Below are 13,224 nucleotides of genomic sequence, written 5' to 3'. Positions count from 1 at the left end.
GCTGTTTAAATGTGAAAACTTACATTTTCTAATTTTTTCCAACACAACACTTTTATTTTTAATACACAAACATAAGCGAATTGTTTAATTTAAACATAGTTACATTCTTTGGACCAACTAAAGCCATAATTCATTTTTTTGAGTGCATAGCAACACTAACAGTCTGCCAGAGTAACCCAGATAAGTAGCTAGGAGATAACTAGGGTATATTTATGTCGTTGTTATATCTGGTCACTAGGTTAATAGATTGTCAAGATCTCACCCTGTGATGTTGTCCAAAACCTCCCTCTTTTTCCGAGCATTTCCATATCCACCCGTGGTGATGAGAGCCGGGACTATAAAATAATGAGTCAGGACAGGGGGTCAAAGATTACGGAAGAGACATTTTAATGCTTATGTGGCCCATATATAATAAGAAGGTTCAAACCTTCAAAAGCACATCCATTTATATGGTCGTTCAAGGTAAAAAGTGGCATTTATATTGCTGCTTAAGTACTTACAGCAAATCTATGCAAAGAAGATGATTATAGTACATCATTTGATTACACTCTATGTAAAGATAATGTGATTACATAAGATATGCCTGTACTGTGGAGCAAATGCAATAATAATTCAGTGCAAAAAACAATAATAATGGTTGTAACAAGTAAATACACTTCTGTGATGACCAGGTGCTTTTATAATGGATGCAAAGAGCTGACCTCAGACATGTTGAGGTATCAACTGCTGATTATGAAATGTATGGGTTTGCGTAAGAAGAATATTACTATAGATTGATGTACCCAGTGATTGCAGGCATGGACCGTGCTGATCGTGGTACTCGGCACATCCTGCGGTCTGCTGAAGAGACGGACAGGGTTCACCTCCATTACGTGCTTCTTGAATCACCTGCCTCCGCCTGGACCGCAGTGTGGGTTTACAGGGCTCCAGACAGCCAGACCACAGGCTCCATTCACTCACCACACAAGATACAGCTGAAACACACACGTACAATGGCTTTTAAATCAGAGGAAAGTAATATTTCAGAGTTTATCATTTTAATGTGCCTTGTATGCCTCATATTTAAACACTTTGGACAGTCATTACAACATTTCAGCTACTTAAATTGACAAACTCGTCATTTGGAATACAAAAAGAGATGATTTCATTCTTATCTTTGCCCGGAAAGTCCATTGAGAGTGAAAAAAGTAAGTTTGTTAGTGCCCACCCCATTTTTATATTACTATTTGGGAGTTTGAAAAGGTCTTTAATTTAAAGCCTTATCAAGGTTATACAGTTAGGGCCCTTACATATTTGGACATTGACACAATTCTAAAATCTATACACCAACACAATTGATTTGAAATGAACAAGATGTGCTTAAACTGCAAACTGTCAGCTTTAATTTGAGGGTATTTACATCCAAATCAGGTGAACGCTGTAGGAATTACAACAAATTTGCCTCCCACTTGTTAAGGGTCCAATAGTAATTGGACAATTGGCTTCTAAGCTGTTCCATGGCCAGGTGTGTGTTATTCCTTCATTATCCCAATTACACTGAGCAGATAAAAGGTTCAGAGTTCATTCCACGTGTGCTATTTGCATTTGGAATCTGTTGCTGTCAACTCTCAAGATGAGATCCAAAGAGCTGTCACTATCAGTCAAGCAAGCCATCATTAGGCTGAAAAACAAAACAAACCCATCAAAGAGATAGAAAAAAACATTAGGTGAGGCCAAAACAACTATTTGACATTCTTATAAACATTCTTAGAAAGAAGAAATGCACCACTAAAAGAGCTGGAAGACCATGAAAACAACTGTGGTGGATAACCAAAGAATTCTTTCCCTGGTGAAGAAAACACCCTTCAACAACAGTTGGCCAGATCAAGAACACTCTCCAGGAGGTCGGTGTATGTGTGTCAAAGTCAACAGTCAGTACAGCATTTAAGTTACTTAAATTGACAGAAACTCATCATTTGGAATACATAAAGAGATACATTCTTTCTTATCTTAGCCAAAACATGCACTGAGGGGAATAAAAGTAAGTTTGTCAGTGCCCACCCCAGTTTTTATTTTACCTTTATAGGCATTTCTTCAAGGTCTTTAATTTAAAGCTTTATCAGGGTTGTATATAATACGGTTATATAAGTGTACATTGTATGCCTCATATTCAAGCACTTTGGACAGTTATTAAAGCATGTGAGTTACTTAAATTGGCAGAAACTCGAATACAAAAATAAATGAATTCTTTCTTATCTTAGCCTGAAAAGTCCATTGAGGGGAAAAAGTTTGTTAATGCCCACACCATTTATTTATTTATTTTTTTTACCATTTGAGAGTTTAAAAGGGTCTTCAATTTAAAGCCTTATATCAGGTTATATATGTGCCTTGTATGCCTTATATTCAAGCACTTTGGACAGTCATTACAGCATTTCAGTTACTTAAATTGGCAGAAACTCATCATTTGAAATACAGAAAGAGATTAATTATTTCTTTTTTAGCCTGAAAAGTCCATTGAGGGGGAAAAAAAGTAAGTTTGTTAGTGCCTACACCATTTTTCAGTGGCAAGTTTTTTTTTTTTTTTTTTTTTTTTTTTTTACCATTTGGGAAGGTCTTTAATTTAAAGCATTATCTGGGTTTCTGCTGGTTTCACCAAGTCAAATGTAAAACTTTAAGACATTTTTAAAACTTTAATAAAGTCAATTTTAGACTTATAAAGTTCTAAACACTAAGGATTTTTTCTAATGTTCAGTGGAAAAGATTTTTACTTATTAAAACATTTCTATAGATGTGTTAAAAAAAATAATGAGAATGATCGGGAGGTAACGTCTGATTCCGATCGAGTCTGAAACCACATGATTGTGCCTGTTTTCGATCATGTGATCGGATTTGGAGATATCTACTTATTATTGTTAGGTAATGCTGAAAGATATATGTATATAACAAGAATTTGCTTGTTTTGACACAAAATTTGATATACAGTTGAAGCTCTATAGCTACTTATATTTTTAATATATTATTACAGATTGGTTTGGCAAAAGTTAATTACACCGAAATATTGTGAAAACAAAAGAGTTATGTCTGGGGTGTCAAACAAGAGCAGTAGATACTAGACTATATAAACCAGTCATCATAAATGGACAAATAGTAGAGCAGGTCTCAAATTTTAAGTATTTAGGCACAGTTATTGACAATAAACTTAATTTTAGTTTTAATGTTGAGGCGGTTTATAAGAAGGCAAGTCAGCGCCTCTATCTCCTCCGCAAGTTGAGAAGTTTTAATGTTAGTACACAGACTTTAAACATGGCATAGAGATCATTGATATTGTTTACATATATGTTCACATAATATTGTTCCATGGTTTGGTAACACAACACTTAAACACAAGAAGAAATTATGGCAAATAAGACGACTGGTCACAAACAACATTCACTGCAGATTTGATTAGACTCCTTTATGGAAAAAACAGCAGTTGTGATTTTTTTAAGTAATACTCATCCCCTTCACTCAGCATTTGAACTGAATGTTACCATCAGGACGCAGGTTTAGAATTCCTAAAGCATGAAAAAATGCTTATAAACAGTCATTTGTGCCAATGGCAGTTGTTATTTTAAACCGGATCACTGTTTAAAGTGAATGTGGTGGTTGCCAAGAATGATCTGCAGTAGTTTGTATGGGGCTAATTTGTTTATTTAAACATTTAACTTATGTTGTTGTCTTGATGAGTGTTGTTATTGTGTGGTTGTTGCATGTATGCAATTGTTGTCCTAAATCCAGTGTTAACGAAAAAGACTTTCCTTTCTTTGTCAAGCAGAACGGACAATAAAGTTTAAACTAAACGAAACATAAAAAGTCAAAATTATGATTAATAAAGTCAAAATTATGACTTAAAAAGCAGTAGTGATTCAAGTCATAATTAAGATTTCTGAAGTCTAAATTATTACATAAAAAGTCAAAATTAGGACAATTAATGTTAAAACATTAATTTCAGTTTGTAAGTTGTTATGACTTACAAAGTCAAAATTAAGGGATACAAAAATATAACTTACAAAGTAGAAATTATGAGTTAAAATGTCTATATTTAGACTCAAAAAAGACATGACATGTTTTATATGATTCAGATAGAGGTTACCATTGTATACTACTGTATACTATTATTGTGGCATGGCTGATTATGAAACATCTTTTTTAAAACTTTTTTTTTTATAATTTTTACAAGCAAACACATCAGCATATAAGTAAATAAAATCTGGCCTCCGGTTTACAGATCAGGTCTATAACAGCCTGATTCCATTGTATAATTCATAAAACATGTCATCTGAAAAAAAATGAAATTCTTAGAAACCTGGACAGGCAAGGTCATAGTCGTGGCAACAGTCCAATGTGGTCTTGCATGCCTGGTCGCAATAGCACTCTCCAAAGGAACGATCTTTCCTCCAGTCTTCACTAATGCATGACTGGTTTTGTCCGATGCAACACATTCCCGTATCCTGACAACCTCCTTCGCTCTGGGACACCAGTGTTACCAGCAGAGCCAAGAAGCAGAAAACCATCCAGGAGCTGCACGCTGACATGATAATGAGCAACCTGAATGTGTCGCTCGCCTCATCTGAACAGCTCATGCATGTAATTGACTTCTACATCTCGCCGCACCTCTGAACTGGACCATGACGTTTGCTGGGCCTGTTTTAGATGACATGCTTCGCTCAGCCAGAACTTTTTGCTTTTCTATTTTTACCTCATGGCTTTTAAGGTGAGTTAAACTCATTACAAAGTCTCTTGGGTGAAATATGTTTTCAGAAATAGGAGCATAGAACCCACAATTGTAAAATTGTATCTCTTTGCATGCACAGTTCTTTTGCTTCTTTTTTTTTTTTTTGGCAATTGAAGACTTTTTAAATGGATCCTTAGCTGGCCAATATTGCCCATTGATGCTGAAATGCATAAAAATAGAGAGGATTAAATTCCATGTGCATTAAATTCCATTAAAGCCAATTTCCACTAGGTAAGAAATTAAACTATTCCTTAAAGTCCAAATTATGATTTATAAAGTCAGAATTATGAGAAAAAAAGTCTCAAAAAAGTTGAAATTATGACTTAAAATCATAGCTTTGACTTTTTAATCTCAGAACTTTTATCTTATAATTTTTATTTTATAAATTATAATTTGCAGTTATGTAATAATTTATACATTTTATCTTATAATTTTGACTTCAGATTATTGCTTTGACTTTTTATCTCTGAATTGTCTTTATAAATTGTAATTTTGACTTAAGTAATCATTTCAACTTTTTATCTCATAACTTTGACTTTAGAAATCATAATTTGGACTTTGTACGACACTATGGCTTTTTAAGTAATAATTTTGACTTTTTGCCTCATAATTCTGATTTATAAATCATAATTCTGACTTATTTTTTATTAATTTAGACATTTTATCTTTTAATATTGACTTTGAGATTATTGCATAAAAAGTCAAAATTATGATTTATAAAGTCAGAATTATTATATAAAAAGTGAAAAAAAAGACTTAAGAAGCTGTAGTGACTTACAAAGTCCAAATTATGATTTCTTAAGTCAAAATAATGATAAAAAGTTGAAATTATGACATAAGTAAAAAAACTATTCATAGTTTAAATTTTGAGATAGAAAGTCAAAGCAATAATTTAAAAAATCTAAATTATAAGATAAAATGTCTAAATTACATAGTCAAAATTATGACTGAAAGTCAGAATTATGAGATTGAAAGTCAAAATAATGACTTAAAAAGCCGCCGTGTCATGATTTACAAAGTCAAAATTATGAATAAAAACTTTCAAGTACAACTTTAAAAGCCAAAGTGACTTAGAAAGTCATAATTATGATTTCTAAAATCTAAATAATGAGACAAAAGGTTAAAAATTCAGAGCACAGAAAAGTAAAAAAAAAATGACTTAAAACTGAAGTGACTTAAAAATCAAATTATGATTTCTAAAGTAAAAATAATGAGATAAAAAGTTAGGTAAAAGTAAAAAAAAATATTTATACAGTTAAAATTCAGAGATAAAAAGTCAAAGCAATAATTTTAAAAATTAAATTATAAAATGTCTAAATTACATAAAATGTCAAAATTATGATTTATAAAGTCAGAATTATGAGAATAAAAGTCAAAATAATGACTTAAAAAGCCGTCTTGACTTACAAAGTCCAAATTATGATTTCTAAAGTCAAGGATTATGAGATAAAATTTTTATTGACTTAAAAAAACAATGCGAACTAAAGAGTCATAACTATGATTTTACTATGTAAAAAGTTACAATTGTAACAGTCAAAATTACAATTTATAAAGTCAAAATTACAAGATAAAAAGTCAAACCTATAATTTTAAGTCAAAATTATAAGATAAAATGTCTAAATTATTACATAAAAAGTCAAAATTAGGACTATTAAAGTTAAAACTGACAAAGTAGAAATTATGAGATAAAATGTCTAAATATAGACTCAAAAGACATGACATGATATATATGATGCAGATAGAGGTTACCATTGTATACTACTGTATACTATTATTGTGGCATGCCTGATTATGGAACATCTTTTTTCAGCTGGGTTTAGATATGACTTTGTTTGATTTGATTAATTCCTAGGAAGATACCTAGTATCGTTTTTGTCTGTCTGTTCCAAGAACAAGGCTGAAAACAAACTGGGTCTAAAATATTTTGATATCAAATAAATTAGGCTTAATAGTCTTTGTTCTAACACAAATCTATGGCATTTCTCCGATAGCATGTAAATTCAGCATTATTTTGCAAATTTGGTCAAAAGTCCATGCATGCACTAGCTTTTAGATCCTCCTGCCACAGAAGTAAAAAATGTCAAAGATGAGTTAAGCTCATTACAGTCTAATTTAGAAATCAAAGCAAAGGGGATTTGCTCATTAAGTCATGAGCTATCTCTTCTGATTTTAAAAAATGTGCTGCTGTTTTTTTTTTAAAGAAGTTCCAAAGAATGGGAATAACATGGCCTACAGTTAAAGTAATTCACATTTACGGCCATAAAATTTTGCATCTACAGTTGTTGGTTTAGTGTTTTTTTAGTGGCTGAGGACCCTCTTCAATGTTTCCTTAGCTGACCAGTATTGTCCATTGACGCTGAAACACGTGAAAAGAGAGGATTAAATTAATTCCAGTAGCTAGAGGCTATTCATACAGAGAGAACAATGCCATAGGCACTGCTGTAATGTAGGGCCTCATATATACACATTCCCATGTCTCACATGCAAAGAGAGGGTAAGAGGGGCTTAGAAGTTATGTGAGGTAAATGGGCACATGCAAGCGCATATGATGCTTGTGTAAAAACAAATTTCAGTAAAATGTATACGTCAATGTATGGAGATCTACTGGGATTTAATCAATTGTATGACACATTTTTATACAATTCATTTATAATAAAGGTCCTTTGATATACTTAATAAAGGTCCTTTGATATACTTAATAAAGGTCCTTTGATATACTTAATTTGTTTTTGAGCATGTGATTAACAGTATTTTTAACCAAATATTTTTTAACCAGTTTCCTCTATGTGTAATATATCTGTGATTCTTTGTGTATACACTCATTTACCTAACTTTATGTATACAGAACTGCCTTAATCCTTTATGGCATAGATTCAACAAGATACTGGAAATATTCCTCAGAGATTTTGTCCATATTGACATGATAGCATCACCCAGTTTCTGCAGATTTGTCGGCTGTACATCCATGATGTCTGAGATGATTCCTGCTTCATGACATGCAGTGTTATCTTGATGGAAGTAGCCATCAGAAGATGGGTATACTGTGGTCATAAAGGAATGGATAGTCAACAACAATACTCAGGTAGGCTGTGGCATTGTCATGATGCTCAATTGATACTAATGGGCCCAAAGTGTGCCAAGAAAATATCCCCCACACCATTACACCACCAGCCTGAACCGTTGACAGAAGGCAGAGTATATCCATGATTTCATGTTGTTGATGTCAAATTCTGACCCTACTATCCAAATGTAGAAGCAGAAATCGAGACTCAGACCAGGCAATGTTTTTCTAATCCTCTATTGTCCAATTTTGGTGACCCTGTGCGAATTGTAGCCTCAGTTTTCTGTTCTTAAACCCGGTGTGGTCTTCTGGTGGTAGCACATCGGCCTCAAGGTTCAACATGCTTAATGTGTTCAGAGACGCTCTTCTACATACCTCAGTTGTAACAAAGTGATTATTTGAGTTACTGTTGCCTTTCTATCAGTTTGAACCAGTCTGGCCATTCTCCTCTGATCTCTGGCATCAGCAAGGCATTTGTGCCCACAGAACTGCCGCTCACTGCATATTATCTCTTTTTTGGACCATTCTCTGTAAACCCTAGAGATGATAGTGCGTGAAAATCTCAGGAGATCAGCAGTTTCTGAAATACTCAGACTAGCCTGTCTGGCGCCAACAACCATGCCATGTTCAAAGTCACCCAAATCACTTTTATTCCCCATTCTGATGCTCGGTATGAACTGCAGCAGATCGTCTTGACCATGTCTACATGCCTAAATGCATTGAGTTGCAGCCATGTGATTGGCTGATTAGAAATTTGCATTAACAAGCAGTTGGACAGGTGTACCTAATAAAGTGGCCGGTGAGTAAGTAACCATTCAAAATGATAAATTAACACTAATTTCACATTTGTGGATTTAAAAAAAGTGACAGTTCTATGTGATTATTAGCATGTTTAACATCAAAATACATGAGAGTTTCTTTTCTATATGATATCACCAATGAAATCCCACAGCAATTTGTAAGTTTTTAAATTTAGTGTCTAATTCGTATATGAATTTGCACAACCAAATCTGTATATTTTCGTGAGATTTTGGGCTGGATGTCAATTTATGGACATCGACTGGTACTGTATATAATCAACTGTATGGCACATTTTTTATACAATTCATTTATAATAAATGTCCTTCATTATACTTTTCTACAATTATCTACAATTAGTTTGTTAACCATATTATGAACAGTATATTTAACCAGCTTCCTCTATATCTAATATATTTGTGGTTTTATATATGTACAAGTAACCATTCAAAATGATAATGATTTAACATTGGTGAGTTACAAAATTGAGGCTAGGATGGCTTTTTGAAAATTAATCTCTAAATTATTTTTTTACAGTGCGATTATTAGTATTTTCAACATTGAAAACATGACAGTTTCTTTAATACATGATATATCCAATGACATATGTAGTATTTAGTTTATACTGTCATAAAACATATGACAGTAATTCATAAGATTTTGGATATAGTGGCTCATAATATGAATTTGTATGAGTGCATACATGTCTATCGTGAGATTTATGGCTGAATACTTCTATGTCTGTGATAGTGCTCATTCCAAACTGTTAAAACGTTCAACAAATAAATAAATAAATAAATAAATAAATAAAGTAAAATAAAAATGAACACTAAATTGCCATTGGTGGCTTTGAAAAGCGAGTTTAGCATGATTTGTCAATATGCAATGTCTGGTGGAGACATCTGATCCATCCAGCATGACTAACAGAATTACACTGGTTAAATGTGCAAGAATAAAATGTTGCCTTACAAAAACAAAAGCATCATCTCCTTACTACACAAACATTTCCATAGTTCTAAATCATGCCACTCTTTAAATGAAAAAGAAGATATTGTCTTTATGTACTTTTGTGCAGAGGCTCAGCTTGGACTAACAGGTTTTCAATTGCTCGCAGAATTGTTTTTGTGGTTCAGGAAACACAATAATGTTGCATTATGTTTTACTGTGAATTTTTCAGCAGACAGTAGATCATGTTATGAACAATAACACTGTGGCAAGTCTGGTTACCCAGCATGCGCTTCAACTGGGGTCAAATTAGAGTTTATTTGATTTGATTACTAGCTTGGAAAACCACAAAGCCCTGTTCACATCTGAAAATAAGATGTGTTTTTGAAGGTATAATGCACAACACTAAATGCAAAGCTTGTTCACACAAGCAAACAGTAAAAAGGACAATGTTTTCTTATTTCTTACAGGTTCTGTTGAATACAAACTCAAAATGCTGCTATCTGAGCTCAAACTACATTTTCCTCTGTAGTTTACCATGTGTTTCCTTTTATGTGTGTGTGTGTGTGCGTGCGTGCGTGTGTGTGTGTATGTATATATATATATATATATATATATATATATATATATATATATATATATATATATATATATGTATATGTGTGTGTGTGTGTGTGTATGTATATACACAGAACACCCAAACGCTGATGTGCTTTAGCATACTATGGATATCAATAATTACAGATATCCAGTTTTCTTCATGTCTTCTTTTGTGTTAAAAAAAAAAGACAGGACAAGTTTGGAACAAGTGGATGATGAGAGAATTTTAAGTTTTGAGTGAAGTCTTTTGAGTATGTCAAGCTGCTGTGTTAACCCATTGTAATGTGTTTTAGTGAATATTAAATTACTAAAAGAGCTGCAGTTTATTTTGTATTTTCATAGGTATATTTTATGTTTTAAAAGTATAGCTTCAAAGCAAAGTACTAAGTAATCTGATTACTTTTTGCATGACGTAATTAGTAATGTAATCAGATTACAATTTTCCAGTGGTAGTCAATAATTTGTAATCTATTACTTTAAGTTACCCAACACCGACAAGGACTATATACCTACATATAAAAATAAGAAGAGTGAATGTTGATTTTATACCAACTTGGGTTTCGTGAACAGAAAATATTAAGGCTATAAAAACAACACTAGCTGGGTTAGTTAAATAGTAAGAGATATGCGAGACGATATGCAAGAAAAAAACATGAATGATTTTGCATTGGGGAAGCAAAGGCAAAGTTGCTGAAATGAAATATGATTTTTCTCACAACAAAACAAGTTCTCACAAAAACAAACAAACAACAGATACCATTACGGAAGTTCTAATGGTTTTTGTAATAGTTTGAATAGTTCCAGTAAAGCCTGTATTGGTCCCGTTGGACTCTGGACTCAACCAGTTTTGACAAATGGATATCTGCCAAAACACATAGAAAACATTAAAATTGACTAGTTTTAAAATGTAATGGTTAGGTTTATTGGTTTAATGGTATTTGTAGTGGAATCTTCTTTTTAAGCAGAGGTTTTATTCCCATCACCATTAGAGGCTCTGTCTTTCAGTATTCTCACAGCAAAGGAACTTTAATTAGTGGCTCAAAGTATTTTCTCCTAATCCTGACTCTTGAGAACGGGAATATATAAACAGCCTCTGAGGAAAGAGACCAGAAACAAGGCGAACAAATCATTCCCTCCCTCAGTCAACCACACTGAGGCATACCTGAGCAACGCCATGATCTTCCTAATGGATTTACAGGTGATGCTGCTGGATGTGCTGTACTTCATCCTGCGCTCCTGTCTGCGGCTCGTGTTCAGACCCCGCACGAAGCCCATAGACGGCGAGTTGGTGCTAATAACCGGCTCTGGGGGTGCTTTGGGGCGGCTGTTCGCCCTGGAGTTCACCAAACACGGCGCAGAAGTGGTGCTGTGGGACGTCAACGGGGAAGCTAATGAGGACACCGCCAAACTGGTGAGGGCGCGAGGGGGGCAGGCGCACGCGTACACGGTGGATGTGACAAAACGGGAAGAAGTTTACCGGACAGCCGACCTCGTACGGGAGGAGGTGGGAAGAGATGTGACCTACCTGGTGAACAATGCCGGGGTGGTCGCCGGTGAGAGACTTCTGGACTGTCCCGATTACTTGTTGGAGAGGACCCTGAAAGTAAACTGCCACGCTCTCTTCTGGGTAAAAAAAATGCGAATTTTAATGTCACAATTAATTACTCTTTCATTTGTTTTAAATTAATGTTATCTGTGCAGATTATTAATAAAATAATAATAATAAAATTGCCTTGGTAATCTACACCAAAACCACATCTCTCCGTTTGATTATTCTTTTTCAGGCGCGTGGGCGGGGCCATCTATCACTCACATAAACTCGACCAATAGCGAGCCTTAACACTAATAGTTTTTTTTTTTTTTAATGAAATACGTAGGCTAGCATTTGTTTTAAATGCAGGTTATTCGTGCAGATTATTAATACAAAAAGTAACAGTAATCTACACCAAAACAACATCTCTGATTAATTTACATGTTTTTTTTTGCCGCATGGGCGGGTCAACCTGTCAAACTGACACATGAGATCGACCAATAGCAAGCCATAATGATCCCACGGTCCAATCAATTCACAATATCTTAAACAATAAGGGCTATGTTGTTTTAAACCATAAATATTTACATTAGATGTTTTTTACCCTGTTGTCGCCTATTGGAAGGAATGCATCAGTAAAGTCGCCTATGCAAATGGTCAGTAACCTATGCAAATTTCTTTTTTAATTATGAAAATTTTAATTTTACATCACTTTTGTACATTGATTGATAAGTGATCACATGACCATTGCCCACAAAAAGTGCATGTTTGTGTGCATGGAAATGTATTATCCTCTCCTGCTTTCACTTCCGATGGCGGTGAGAGCATCAAAGGTCTCTCTGGCCGCCCTGGCGACAACGTTGTCTGCCTACAGCTCATTTTAAACCACCAAACACGTCAATAAATATAATTTTATTAAACTCTAGAGTAATTTTTTACATCAAGTGTTTTCTTAAGAGATGATTGTCTCTAAAAAGCAATTCAAAAGCATGAAAAAAATGTATTGGCCATAGTGTGTAAATGGGAGAGTGTGTGTTTACCCGCACTGATAGCACAGTCTAAAACAATCACCAGCGTAATCGGTGGTTCATTCCAATGTGGTGACCCCAAATAAACCAGGGAATAAGCCCTGTGAGTGAATTATAAATGATCCCAACTGATTTGATTGTCTAAATGTGTTACTGTCACCCAAAAAATCAGCACATGTTGGTTACACAGGTTTTACCATGGCTTTTGGTTAAGCTGGTTTAAACTGGTTCTTGCTGGTTCTAAGATGGTCCTGTTCATCTCATTACCAGCAAAAACCAGCTTATGACAAGCATAGAATCAACTCCAGCAAGTCCATCAGCAATGGATCAAAAACCTAACCAGCAATCCAGCATATGCAGTTTCTCTCAAGTTCATAAGGTCATGAACATATGATCCATTAATGATCTACCAAATGTATAGATGTACCTGTATTAAGGAACATGTCAACAGAAAAATATCCTTAAAGATCCTAAAATACCTATAATTGATGACTCTTCCACACAACGA

The 13,224-nt window shown here is 34.1% G+C and overlaps 2 protein-coding genes across 5 annotated transcripts in view; one reads left to right on the top strand and one right to left on the bottom strand.

The window, feature by feature from the left end:
* Positions 1–4,634, bottom strand: part of si:dkey-7k24.5 — a 23,058-nt gene extending 18,424 nt beyond the window's left edge. Inside the window, exons 1-3 of the mRNA XM_001336254.7 lie at positions 4,325–4,634; positions 783–974; positions 263–335 (exon numbers count right to left, since the gene is read on the bottom strand). Of these exons, the coding sequence (XP_001336290.2) occupies positions 263–335; positions 783–974; positions 4,325–4,601 (542 nt within the window). The 5' untranslated portion in view covers positions 4,602–4,634. The remainder of the gene's footprint in view (positions 1–262; positions 336–782; positions 975–4,324) is intronic.
* rdh20 (retinol dehydrogenase 20) overlaps positions 4,600–13,224 on the top strand; it is a 26,822-nt gene continuing 18,197 nt past the window's right edge. For 2 of the 4 annotated variants that reach the window (XR_012408195.1, XM_678508.10), the window contains exon 1: positions 11,266–11,784. Coding sequence is in view for 3 of the 4 variants with exons in the window: in XM_678508.10 (XP_683600.5) it covers positions 11,332–11,784 (453 nt within the window). In the remaining variant the exon portion in view is untranslated. Of the gene's footprint in view, positions 4,733–11,265; positions 11,785–12,254; positions 12,345–13,224 lie in introns of those variants that run through there. The other 2 variants (XM_073954519.1, XM_073954521.1) reach the window with 2 other exon arrangements.

Source organism: Danio rerio, chromosome 6 (genome assembly GCF_049306965.1).
Source record: "Danio rerio strain Tuebingen ecotype United States chromosome 6, GRCz12tu, whole genome shotgun sequence".
Lineage (NCBI taxonomy): Eukaryota > Metazoa > Chordata > Actinopteri > Cypriniformes > Danionidae > Danio > Danio rerio.
Note: the sequence above shows the minus strand (reverse complement) of the source record. Positions and strands in the feature narration are given on the sequence as shown.